The sequence below is a fragment of the Sceloporus occidentalis genome, unplaced genomic scaffold, assembly GCF_023333645.1.
Source record: "Sceloporus occidentalis isolate IW3139 unplaced genomic scaffold, rSceOcc1.0.p SCAF_17, whole genome shotgun sequence".
Lineage (NCBI taxonomy): Eukaryota > Metazoa > Chordata > Lepidosauria > Squamata > Phrynosomatidae > Sceloporus > Sceloporus occidentalis.
The window spans coordinates 2279229-2291432 of NW_028316997.1; the positions used below are offsets into that span (position 1 = coordinate 2279229).

The 12204-nt window shown below is 36.1% G+C and overlaps 1 protein-coding gene across 5 annotated transcripts in view; it reads left to right on the top strand.

Annotated features, from left to right (window-relative positions):
* Positions 1–12204, top strand: part of LOC149302740 (neuron navigator 3-like) — a 251034-nt gene that overhangs the window by 233062 nt on the left and 5768 nt on the right. For 3 of the 5 annotated variants that reach the window (XM_089482187.1, XM_089482183.1, XM_089482184.1), the window contains 11 exons: positions 811–991; positions 1522–1587; positions 2993–3146; positions 5696–5870; positions 6237–6334; positions 6430–6525; positions 8077–8245; positions 9410–9645; positions 9984–10135; positions 11451–11522; positions 11799–11995. In XM_089482187.1, the coding sequence (XP_089338313.1) occupies positions 811–991; positions 1522–1587; positions 2993–3146; positions 5696–5870; positions 6237–6334; positions 6430–6525; positions 8077–8245; positions 9410–9645; positions 9984–10135; positions 11451–11522; positions 11799–11995 (1596 nt within the window). The remainder of the gene's footprint in view (positions 1–810; positions 992–1521; positions 1588–2992; positions 3147–5695; positions 5871–6236; positions 6335–6429; positions 6526–8076; positions 8246–9409; positions 9646–9983; positions 10136–11450; positions 11523–11798; positions 11996–12204) is intronic. The other 2 variants (XM_089482185.1, XM_089482186.1) reach the window with 1 other exon arrangement.

Sequence of the window (12204 nt, forward strand, 5' to 3'; positions counted from 1 at the left end):
CTTTCTTATTCACAAGCAATAATGTAGAACCAATTGGTTTTTCATGGGCATTTAATTTTGCTGAAGGAATGGCTACATACAGCCCACAATAAAGGAGTTGATATTGTTTCAGCTCTGTGAATTTAAGGGGTCAATCGGCATACTGGAATTGAGTAAAATGCAAATCATACTGCAACAGATTAGCAATATCCCTAACCAAAGCTGGTAGACGTGTGCAAGCAGATAAATCTACTATAATTGACTAAAATTAATTAGAGATAAGATGCAACAGAAAGCTGGTTCATTTGCAACCCTGATAATATGCTTCTGTCTACCTGCTCACGTAGAGATTGTATATTTAGTTTAGCGCTACGGTGTAGTGGTTTCATAAGCCATATGCTTTGCCATTCCCAGTACATAAAAGCGATAGTAAAGTCTTTTAGCAAACAAATAAACCACATAATTCATTTATTGCCATTTTGAATGTAGAATGTCTTCTCATCCCTACTAACACATTCAGCCTACCGTGTCTATAGCCATTACATTATCATCCAGCTGAACTGGTATCTACATGTTAATTGAAGACACATCACTTTTAAAAGGTTTGAATAAAGCGGCAAACTAAACCACTAAATACGAACTGTGTGAATAACAGTTATTGGTTAGTTTGGAAAAAAAAAATATTTGGTCAATGAAATTGCATAAATCTTCCTTTCGTATTGTAAAGAATTTTTGTAATCAGATTGCAGTACAGCTTTGAAATTTGTAACTGTCTTATATTTCACATTACATTTTTCTTTGCGTAAAAACGAATGCATTTTGTGTGGGTGTGTCATTCCCAGTTGCGAAGTTCTTTCAAACAAGCTTTTGGCAAGAAAAAGTCAAACAAACCATCTTCACATTCAGACATTGAAGAACTTACTGATTCATCTGTGCCATCATCACCGAAATTACAGCATAATTCACATGATGCAGGATCGTCCTCAATGAAAGGATCGCAGTCCAGCTCAGAGTAAGTTACTGCGTTGTGCTAACATTACAGCAAGAAGAAAAACCCTGATAAGTTCCATAAAATTCCATTATTCAGATGAGTTGGGTATATTTTTACCTAGCCATGCATATGTGCACTATACATTTTTGCAGTTTTAACGTTTTCTATGTTTTATTTCTACACAATTTGGGTGGCTTAAAATTTGGCTGGACCTTATACTTTGAAAGTATATTGTGTATTTGCATATGTTTCATTATTGTTATTATTCTTGAAAGCAGATCTTGCATACAAATCCACTTTTGATAATTGAACAAGATGAACTTGGAAGACTTAGTTAAACATTGTGCCCAATTTTACATTTTAGATCTGAACAGACAAGACAAATTGTGTTTCATCAAAAAAGAATGATATTGAAGTTACCAGATCCCAAAGCTAATATTTTTTTATAAAGCAGCTGGGATCTTATGATAAATAGTTAAGCAAACAACTTAACATACTCTATACTGATTGTTATTTTTTCCAACAATATTATTTAATTCTTGTGAATTCAGGTCACCTGTAACCTGGCTACCAAAGAAAAGGCAAAATGGCCATGTGATTTACAAGCATAGATCTCGGTAAACGTGTGGTGCATGTGATTGAACCTGTGTGCCGGACAGAGGTCTTTGCATGCATTAATTGGCTAAAGAGATAAAGTGACATCTATAAACACCACTACTTATAAAATGATCGAATGCCATGCCATTGTGTGTTTAGGCCTATCCTAGCGTTTCTCGTGTGTCACTATTAATGTCTGTTCACAGCATTTGTTTATCCTATTTTAATATTAAGCACTGAATGCAATCTTGACCTTTAAGAAGACAATGTTTAGTTAGTAATAAGTTCAATGGAAACAATTGATTCCAAACAAAAGCTATCACATTCTCTCTTGTAAACTAAAACATGACATTATCCTTTACTGATATCAATCCTACGAAATAGGCACGTACAATAATATTATAATGCTTAGTACGTTTTGATATTGACATGTAGGGTAATGAATGTCATCTTATTTTGCACTTTTATACAATACAACCTTTGCTTTCCAGGGCAAAATAGTATTAAACTTAAGTTTTTACAACACTAACATAGTTGATATAGCACTTTCTTTGGATAACACCAATTTCCCATCAGTAAAGCCATGTGCGTAGAGTAACATTTTTGTTTGTACAGAGCTAATTTGACTATTTTTACATATCCACAACCCAATATGTATACTGACATAATACATACACTGCTTGTTATTGTAAAGAAACATAGAAAGCTAAAGTGTCAGCAATTTGATTTTGGCTAATTTAGGTGATATTGCGTAGGGGGTTTGAAACAAGTTTGTAGGTTCTGAAATACAATCTTGGTCAATTGTGGAAATACAGTTTACTGTTGAACCATAGATGAAATATTATTTATATATCTAATTTATATATTTGTTGTGCTAATTTTTCTATTCTGTTTATGGAGGGATGTTAAGCAGATAGAAGTTAGGTAGTGTTCACATTGTACCCTTACTAAATGATTTATTCATGGCAGCCAATATGTGTCCTTTCAACTGTTAGACTGCACATACTATGATACAGAGGAGCATCATGGGATTTTTAGTTAACAAACACTTAGGAGGCCAGCACATCTTTTTGCCCAAATCCTGCTGTCAATAATAACACTATTATTGGAAAAATGATCCCCCTTGGATTTTCCTTTGCTTACTTGGGAGCATTGACAAGTGTAAGTGCGGATGGAAATTGCAAATTTTCACTTTCTGATGTCATGATGCACACGATAGTTCATGTTTAGCTCCCTGGACACATGATGTAAATACCACAATGCTTGTGACACAAATGGCTGCAAAATATCAGATGCATTCAGGTATGGGTGAAACTGTTCACAAAACAGAAGTGTAGACATCTACCTAACTGTTGATGAATGTGAATTTGCTTGCTTGAAATTACTTGTGAACTCTCAAAATAACTTGTTTATTTTTTCCTGAAGGATATGTGAATGCACGGAGGCTGAAGCCGAAATTATCTTGCAGTTAAAGGGCGAGCTGAGAGAGAAGGAGCTGAAGCTAACAGACATACGCCTGGAGGCTCTTAGCTCAGCACATCACCTTGACCAAATCAGGGAAGCAATGAACCGAATGCAGGTCAGTGGTACTACAAATTGAGGCGCACAAAAAGATCCGTCTTCTAACTGTTGCTTTGAAATCTAATTCCGAGCCAGGAAATAATAAACCCAGTGCAACTTGCCTGGCAAGTAGTAATGTGTGTGTCAGTATTTATATATGCGTGCCTGGAAATGTACTAAAATATATACTTACAGCACTTTTCCAGATTACATTTTAGCAGCTGCATCGGCATCGATAAATGCTAAATTTGCTGAATGTATCAATTAGAAATACACTGAAAAATAGTTTTTCCCCCCAGATGTACTCAGATTCATGGGCGTAGGAACCGGGGGGGACAGATCCCTCCCAGTAACTCATGCGGGGGGGGACCGATAATTAAGAAATCCCCCCAGGGCCGTAGGAACCCCCCCAATAGAAACGCCGCAAATGCGGCCCGCGAGACCTCGAGGTGCGGTCCGCTTAAGATCGGCAGCCAGGGCAACCGATCTTACGCGGTCTGCACCTCGAGCCCTGCTACTTACCTGTGGGAGGGTCTTCTGTACTGCACAGAGGAACCGGAACCCAGCAGAGTTCACGTGACATTACATCACATCCTGCTTCCTCTGTGCAGTACCAGAGAACGCAGAGGGAGGCCGCGCCCTCTGCTGAAGCCTGTGAGCGGCATCGAGGAGCTGCAGTGCAGGTAAGTGGGTGGGGAGGGTGTTTGAATGAGTATGCGTGATTGAGGGAATGAATCTGTGAATGAATGAGTATATGAATGAATGAGTGTGTGTGTGATAGAATGGATGTGTAAGTGCTGGAACCTAGGCATGATTGGACTGTGACTGATGTTAGCAATCACACTCCTATCATGCCAAGTCAGCCAGTACATGCTGAAACATAGCTAGCTGCCCCCCTTGTGTATTGATGCTGCCAGCAGTATGGGGTCTGCATATCACTTACAGCCACCGTGTACCAGCATGTACTGGCTGCCTGGGTATGATAGGAGTGGGATTGCTCTTAGCAATCACACTCCTATCATGCCAAGTCATATTGCTAATTTTTTTTGTCCAATTGTGGTGTGTTACCTACTTTTATTAAAAATGTGAGTTTTTATTATTATTTTTAAAGGTGGGGGGTCATTTTCGGTGAACCGTGAATGTTTTGGTCCACAATTTTCATTTTGGTGCATCCCTAGAATAAATAGAACTATTTCATTTTTAATTATCCTGAGTCCTGAATTTGTAGTCACAAAACTTTCTAGGCCCAGAAATCAGTGAGAGGAAAAGTAAACGTTTTGTGTCATTTACTTTATTTTAATCTGCATATTTTATTAAAGGCCATATTTTCTCACAGTGAAAAATGAGTGCGGCCTACGCACATATACAATTCTGATGAAGTGGCCCACTGCAGAAAAAACTTGGACACCCCTGGGGTAGACAGTGAGAAGGGGGGGTAGGGAGAGGGTAGCTAATGAGAAGGGGGCGGTAGGGAGAGGGTAGCTAGTGAGAAGGGGGCGATAGGGAGAGGGTAGCTAGTGAGAAGGGAGGGTAGGGAGAGGGAAGCTAGTGAGAAGGGGGGGTAGGGAGAGGGTAGATAGTGTGAGAAGGGAGGGTAGGGAGGGGGGTAGATAGTAAGAAAGTGTGAGAGGGGGGAGAGGGGGTAGATAGTGTGAGAAAGTGGGGATCTGGTGGGGGAAAATGCTTTCCCCCCCAGATTTTTAGGGGTTCCTACGCCCATGCTCAGATTTATAGATCATATATGTAATCAGAGATGACCTAGGAAATGAATGAAAGTAAATTATTCTTCAAATAGTATCTTTCCATTTTTGAAAGTGATTGACATGGCATCTGTCACCGCGGTTTCATTAACACCTCTCGGTTTAATCCTCAGCAGCGTGCATGTTGATTGAGATGTCTACAGTGTGCTGTTAAATGTGATATGTTTCTCCTTCAGGCATTTTGGATGATATCTATAGTTTATTTTAAACATCTGTTTGGTGTTACTTGCCTACAGATTAATTTTAGTGTGTGTGTCTTTGAAAACGCTATGCATTTTTGTTACTTGGTTGCAAATACAAAACAAGTAAACTTTATTTGCTGTGTAAAATGACAAAAATACCATAATAGACCATTTTTAATTAGCGCACTTATCAAGAAGTTTAATTTTAGAATACAACTTTGATTCCGGAAGCACCAATATGCTGCTGTGATAGGAAATGTGAAATGACTACCAATTTGGGAGTTGAATTCCCTGATATCATTATGCGTTATGAAGGGCCAACCCTATTAAGCTCCTCATGCAAAAAAGACTGAGCCGGCCCTGAATGAAGTATAGCTAAATTAGTTTGGATTTTATACGAAATTGTTCTATACATTAAGCAGGGCCAACACTTCTTGCTGGAGAAGCTCAATGGGAGTTAGTCTTTCCTTGAAAAAGGATATCAGGGAGTTCAGTTGTGAACTCCTTCCTTCAGTAAGAAAAGGAAAGGGAAAATGGGGTTGATAATTCATGTAGTAGTATATGTTAAACTATAAGGAAGTAAAGATTAATGTCGCACAATCACGATATCGTCCGTTTGGTTACAGAATGAGATCGAAATACTGAAAGCCGAGAATGATAGGTTAAAGGCAGAAACCAGCACTCCAGGAAAAATGGCAAGGCCTTCCTCTGAATCTTCAAGCAGTACTTCCTCTTCTTCTTCAAGACAGTCGCTAGGGCTTTCTCTAAATAACTTGAACATTGCAGAAACGGTTTCAACGGGTATGTATCCTAATTGTTGTAAAGGCTTTGAGAGTCGAATTTCCCAAGAATTCTGTGCTGATATTTTGGGGGACGTTCTTCATAACACATTTTGACTTGCCAATCTTTTCTCTTTTACTTCTTACTCAGTTTGGTTTATTTTGCCTTTTTCAGTAGCAATTGGCTGGTGTGGGTTTTTTTAGCCTTAAAAAAAAAGCCAGATATTTGTTAGGGTTGAAGCATTCCTTTATGCTTTAATTCTATGGAATAGGCGTATTAATAAGTAAGAGGAACACTTTTATAATCATATAATAACAGCCTTTAAGAACACTTGAACACTAATTGAAATTGTTTATTTTAACTGTGCATTAAATAATGTTTTTATAGATATAATATTGGAGGATATTCGGGACGGCACATTCCTTAAGGAAGGACGCAGTGTTAAAATTGTCATCTCCATTAATAAAGGATATGGGCGTTCAAAGGTATTTTATTTAAAATTTACTATGTCTTCCCCCATTTTGTTTTATTTTCTGTAAGTTATATATTAAATTCATCATTTTGTTTCTCCTATTTATAGGATGCAAAAAGCAACTTATATTTAATAGGATCAATAGGAGTGAGTGGGAAGACCAAATGGGATGTTCTAGATGCAGTTATCAAACGTCTCTTTAAGGTAAACATTGTTTCTATTGTATAAAGAGCAACGCAAATGATGCATGATCACAAATGCACAGTTTGTTATTAAAACTTATTTCATAAAAAGTTTCAGAGCGTATTCTTTTGACAGTTTCTGTGAAAACGAATGCAGGTCTGCTGGTGCTATCTGCTGAGTTTCTTGGCATAATACTACAAATTAGAGCTACTTAGCTCAGTACTTCCCTGCTTTTTAAAACCTCTGTACCCAACAGAAATTAATAAATGGGTGTTTATTATCTTAGTGGATTAATATCAAACTGTGAAGACATAAAAGAGAAATAACTATAATGGCGCTGCTTGCGCAGGTGTAAGACGCTCTCAACCTAGAATCACAGCCACAATTCTTTTTTTTGACAGACTTCTGTGGTTACTTAGCTGTATAGTTGTGTAGAAGCAGTGCCCGGGGTGCATTTGTCTTTCCACGAAAAAAAATAAAGGCTCATTGTTTGGTTTCATGCAGAATTAGCTGTGAAATGTTCTAAAGGACCTTTAGAAATTATTTGGAATCATTTTCTGTTTACTGTTACTAAAATGATTAAATATTTTGAATGAAATGTAAAGCTGAGGTTTAACCTTTTCCCACTGGCTTATATTTAAGAGGGTCATGTTCTAACTGCTGTTGAATAGCTTATCTGTTAATTACCAGCACAGTCACATTTTATATAAAGTATCTTTTATTACATTTAATCAAACCACAATTGTTCTGTCATTTAATGCAGGTGCTTGCTTTATATTTAATACTTTTCCAATGTCACAATAATCTTTCCATGTTTTAACGGCATGTCTGAAAAGCCAGACTTAGACCAGAGAACAATGTATAAGGACAACACGACTAGTCTCAATTTATGCTTGTTTATTTATCTTAAAAAAAGGCATTTATAAACTGGCCCTGTAAATTTTTGTCTGGTTCACGAAGTCCTGAAACACCAAACTAGATATAGGTGGGTTTCATAATATTTATCAGGTTGATTTTGTTTTAAAAGAGGCTTCTGAAGAACCATTGCTGTTCATACTTTAAACTCTTAAATGCAAAATAGAAATGTCATGTTATTTGAAACTAAAATGGTTGTGGTTTTCATGACTACCTATAGCCCAGGGCCTGCCAAGTGGTGCTCCAATATAAATTATATTAAACTGTCTTGTTTTGTAGTCCTTTTAGGAAATGCTTTGAGGAATTTTGGTACAGACAAACAAAGCAAATCTCAGTCTTTGATGAGACAAATTGCATGTAGTAAATAGTTACAATAATAGTGTGTACCTTGATACCATGGTACTGTTAAGTACTAGGTCATCATGTACCAAACGTCAAAACACGAGGGGTAGAAAAAAAGGTGCCCTAATTCCGGTAGATGGTTAAAGATCAAATAAGGTATACCGTACTTTTTTCCGTGAGAAGTTATTAGCTAAATTATGACAGTTTTGTTACATAACAAGTAGTTAAAATTGTAAGTATTGTAAAAAAAATGTGTGTTCCTTGAAGAATTAAGCTCCTTGAAAATGATTGATCTTTTTCTTGTGTCTTCTGAAGGAGTACATTTACCGTGTGGATCCTGCTGCTAATTTAGGCTTAACCTCTGATTCAATCACCAGTTACTGTATAGGTGATTTGGTTAGAGGAAATAATACAGAAGTGCCTGAAATGTTACCCTGCGGTTACTTAGTAGGAGACAATAACATAATCACTGTGAACCTTAAAGGTAAATGCACCACAAACATTTTCCCCTCATAAGTCTTAGCTGCTTGTGAATACTATAAATTGGTGTGTGTAGCTTCAAATGATCGTTTATTCATCCCTTTTGTTTAGTTATCTATTGATATTCCATATACTGTATGTGGTTTATTCTGTCTTTAGAATTACTTACCTTAGAACCGAAAAAAATCTCTTCTCTGTCACAGACTGTATTCAAATTCTGTCTTTCACTATCTTGTGAATTGACTCTTTCTTTATGCTAATGTTTGCTAATCCATCCAGCTCCTGACAGCAACTATCTTTTCTTGTAATGTCTCATGTATTTAAGACTTTGTTTTATTTATCTGAAGAATGGTGGGAGAGTTTGCAAGAGAGTTGTGGTTTCAACTCCCCTGAGTTCCTCCAACCATTCTAAAGGATCGTCCCTGGTTATTTATTCTGTAAGAAGGGCTGAGTTGACTCTGCATTCTGCATTGCTCAGTCAGCGAGATGATGTTTTGTACATAGCCATCCCAGCTCTTCTTCGAGTGGAAGTCCACTGACATTAGAACTTCATAATGAAGCATGAAGTGTGATGGAACTGCAAACTCCCTCTTTAGTGAGCAGATCCCAATGTTACCACCAAAGATTTTCATCTCTGGTACCAATACAGCACAAAAAAACACATTTCTGTCTTTTTGTTATAAACAGTGGCCAAGGAAAAGTATAATCTCTTTTTAATAACTTGGCTCTATAATTAGAGGCCATGAATAAAAAAAGTCTATCATTAAAATGTTGTCTAAATGTGCTTACATTGCACATTGTAATGGTCACTACTTATGCCCTGTTTTTTTGCAGTTTAGATGTGTTTGAAGGTACCTGTTTATGTGTTTGCTTAATATACCCGTGTTACTAGGTCTGTTTAATTGATCTTTAGCTAACATAACACTTTGTACCTTGTAGTTGGTAAAATCAATGTTAAACGTCATTAATATGTTACAATATTTACATTGTATGAAATGATAACATACTGTGTCATAAACAGTGCAATTATTTATATGCTTCTTAGAAGTACCACATGTTTAATGCCTAAAACTCTTTTTTTAATAGAACCAGGACAGGATAACATTTTACAAACCTGACATTCAATATGAATTTCACAAATCTATGTTTTATCTTTGTGTTGTTTTAGGTGTAGAAGAAAACAGTTTAGACAGTTTTGTGTTTGATACCCTCATTCCGAAACCAATTAGTCAGCGTTACTTTAATTTACTGATGGAACACCACAGGATTATATTATCTGGACCCAGCGGCACAGGAAAAACATATCTGGCTAACAGACTAGCTGAATATGTGATAAATAAAAGTGGCAGGAAGAAAATTGAGGAAGCAATTGCAACCTTTAATGTGGACCACAAATCAAGCAAAGTAAGCAAGAAAAAAAAATTGAGCTGTTTGTTGTTGTCGAGCAGTTGAAAGGAAAATACTGGTCATGAAAGAACTTTGGAAAATAGTAAAAGTTTTATGTGGTTTTAAAAAGGTCACTGTCTATCGTGAAACGAAGAGTTTGTAGAACATATACTCCTGGGTACCTCGTTTTTTTTATTAAATTTGACATTTATCTAGGATCCAGAGTTTAATTTATTTAGCTATTATTTAGAGAGGTGAAGTAGGAAAACATAGTTTAAATTATAACGAGTAGTGAAATACAGTTAGTAACTGTTCCTGTGGGTTCTACATCTTTTTTGACATGAGTTTGATCTTAGGAATTGCGGCAGTACCTTGCCAGTCTTGCAGACCAGTGCAGTGCTGATAATGACAAAGACCTCCCACTGGTGGTAATCCTGGATAATCTTCATCATATTGGATCCCTGAGTGACATCTTCAATGGATTTCTGAACTGCAAGTACAGTAAATGGTATGTTAGTAGTTGGAAGTTATTTTTGGACATGTTGAACACATAACAGTTAATTGTATATCGTACTGTGTTTTCCCTTATTATTTGGTGAGCCATTCCATGTTTAAGATGTACATTTCATATATATGAGAACAACAATGCACCTTGTCAAAGTCTACATACATAGTATACTTGAAATAGTGAATAGGTTAAATAACTAATGTGTTTAATGTTTGCAATTATATTAATTACAAGATTTTCTGGCTCAATATAATATATTCTTAATTTTTAAGAAGTCATACCTTCTGTTATATTTTTTACACTGCGCATGCAACAGCTCATGTATGGGAGAGCTATCCTCACTCAGATCAAGCAAGTTAAAGAAAACAAATTAGATTCCAAACTAAATGCAATTACATTGTCTCAAGAAACACAAAATGCACAACAGCTGCTAGAAGCTTTGTCCTTTACCCAGCATTTTTTGTTCTTAGTGGTAAAGTCACAGTTTACCAAATGTTGTTTTTTTAGTTTCTTTTAATGTGCATATAATCAGTGTTTACTTCACAATGAGCTCGAAAGACAGAAAAATCATTTTTTTTGTACTGTGCACATGTATGGTTAGAAAACAGAAGGTTCAATGTAAATGCTTTGTAATTAAGGACACCATTTCAATCATGGCTGCAGTGCATTTGAGAAGAGGTTATTCTGTAGATGTTCATGTTTTACTAGTAATCTAAAGCAGAAAGTGATGTATCTTCAAAAAAATTGTCATTTGATTGCTAATGGAATTGAATACATGTGAAATTTAAAGCCCTGAGAACATAAAGTTGTTTAGCCAGCACCCTAGGAGATAAGATCACATGGAATGAAGTGTGAAATTGGTTGTTGTCACAGATGAAGCAAAACCTTTATGGAAATAAAAAATCTTGAAATGTACAGTAAACAATTACCATATCTAGTCCCTTATAATAACACAGAATACAATGGTAAAGAGGAACACCTGTGGTTACAGAATGCTCCAACCCACATTTATCAGTAGGAACAAACTAACTGCTGAGGAGGCAGGTTGACCGAGAACTCTATTAAACTTAATAGGATTTATAATAAAACTTGGCTGGCCGGATTCCATGAGAGACTTAACTCCCACATTGCATTACCAATATGACTGACAGACTTAACAACCAACATGACATTACTTGAGTTTCACTCAATAAACGATAAAACTATAAAGTTGACAGAAGATGCGTTAAAAAAGTTAGTACTCTCTTTACAAAATCCAATTATTTCATTACTTCAATTTCTTTTTCTAAACTAAACATCTTTATTTTTTTCCTAGCCCATATATTATTGGGACAATGAATCAAAGCATTTCTTCCTCGCCGAATTTAGAGTTACACCACAATTTCAGGTAATCAAGTGCTTGAAACTATTAAGTATCTGTGTATAGATTTCATTATGTTATGCGAATCATGGATTTCAAATAGTTTTCTCAGAACATGTCTCCTTGTGTAGCTGTTTTGTTCATTAAACTACAGTTTCTTCAGTTGCAATGGATTCCATAAATATTAAGTGCTATTTCTCTTAGTATTATCTGTCATATATATATACATTTCCACAATGTATCTGCCGGAGAATTGTTTGGAGCGCAAGAACAATGTCTGTGTATTGTATTTTTACATTTTAGATGGGTTCTATGTGCTAACCATACTGATCCAGTTAAAGGATTTCTTGGAAGGTACTTGAGAAGGAAACTGATTGAAACAGAGATAGAAAAAAATATGAGAAACAATGAACTTGTCAAAATCATCGAGTGGATTCCAAAGGCATGGCATCATCTCAATAGCTTTTTGGAAACACACAGTTCCTCTGATGTGACCATTGGTAAGTAGTATTTGTATAATATGTTTACCAGACTAGTATAAAGGATGTCTTTGTCAATAGCTTTTGTATAGTATAAATAGAAAACCATAAAAAAAAGAAGGAAATACATTTTCCCACTCTTAGACAGTTTGCATCCTTCACATCAGTATAGCACATTAACCAAAAACTAAATCAAGAAGTTTGGTATCATTAATGTCAGTGATCTGTAT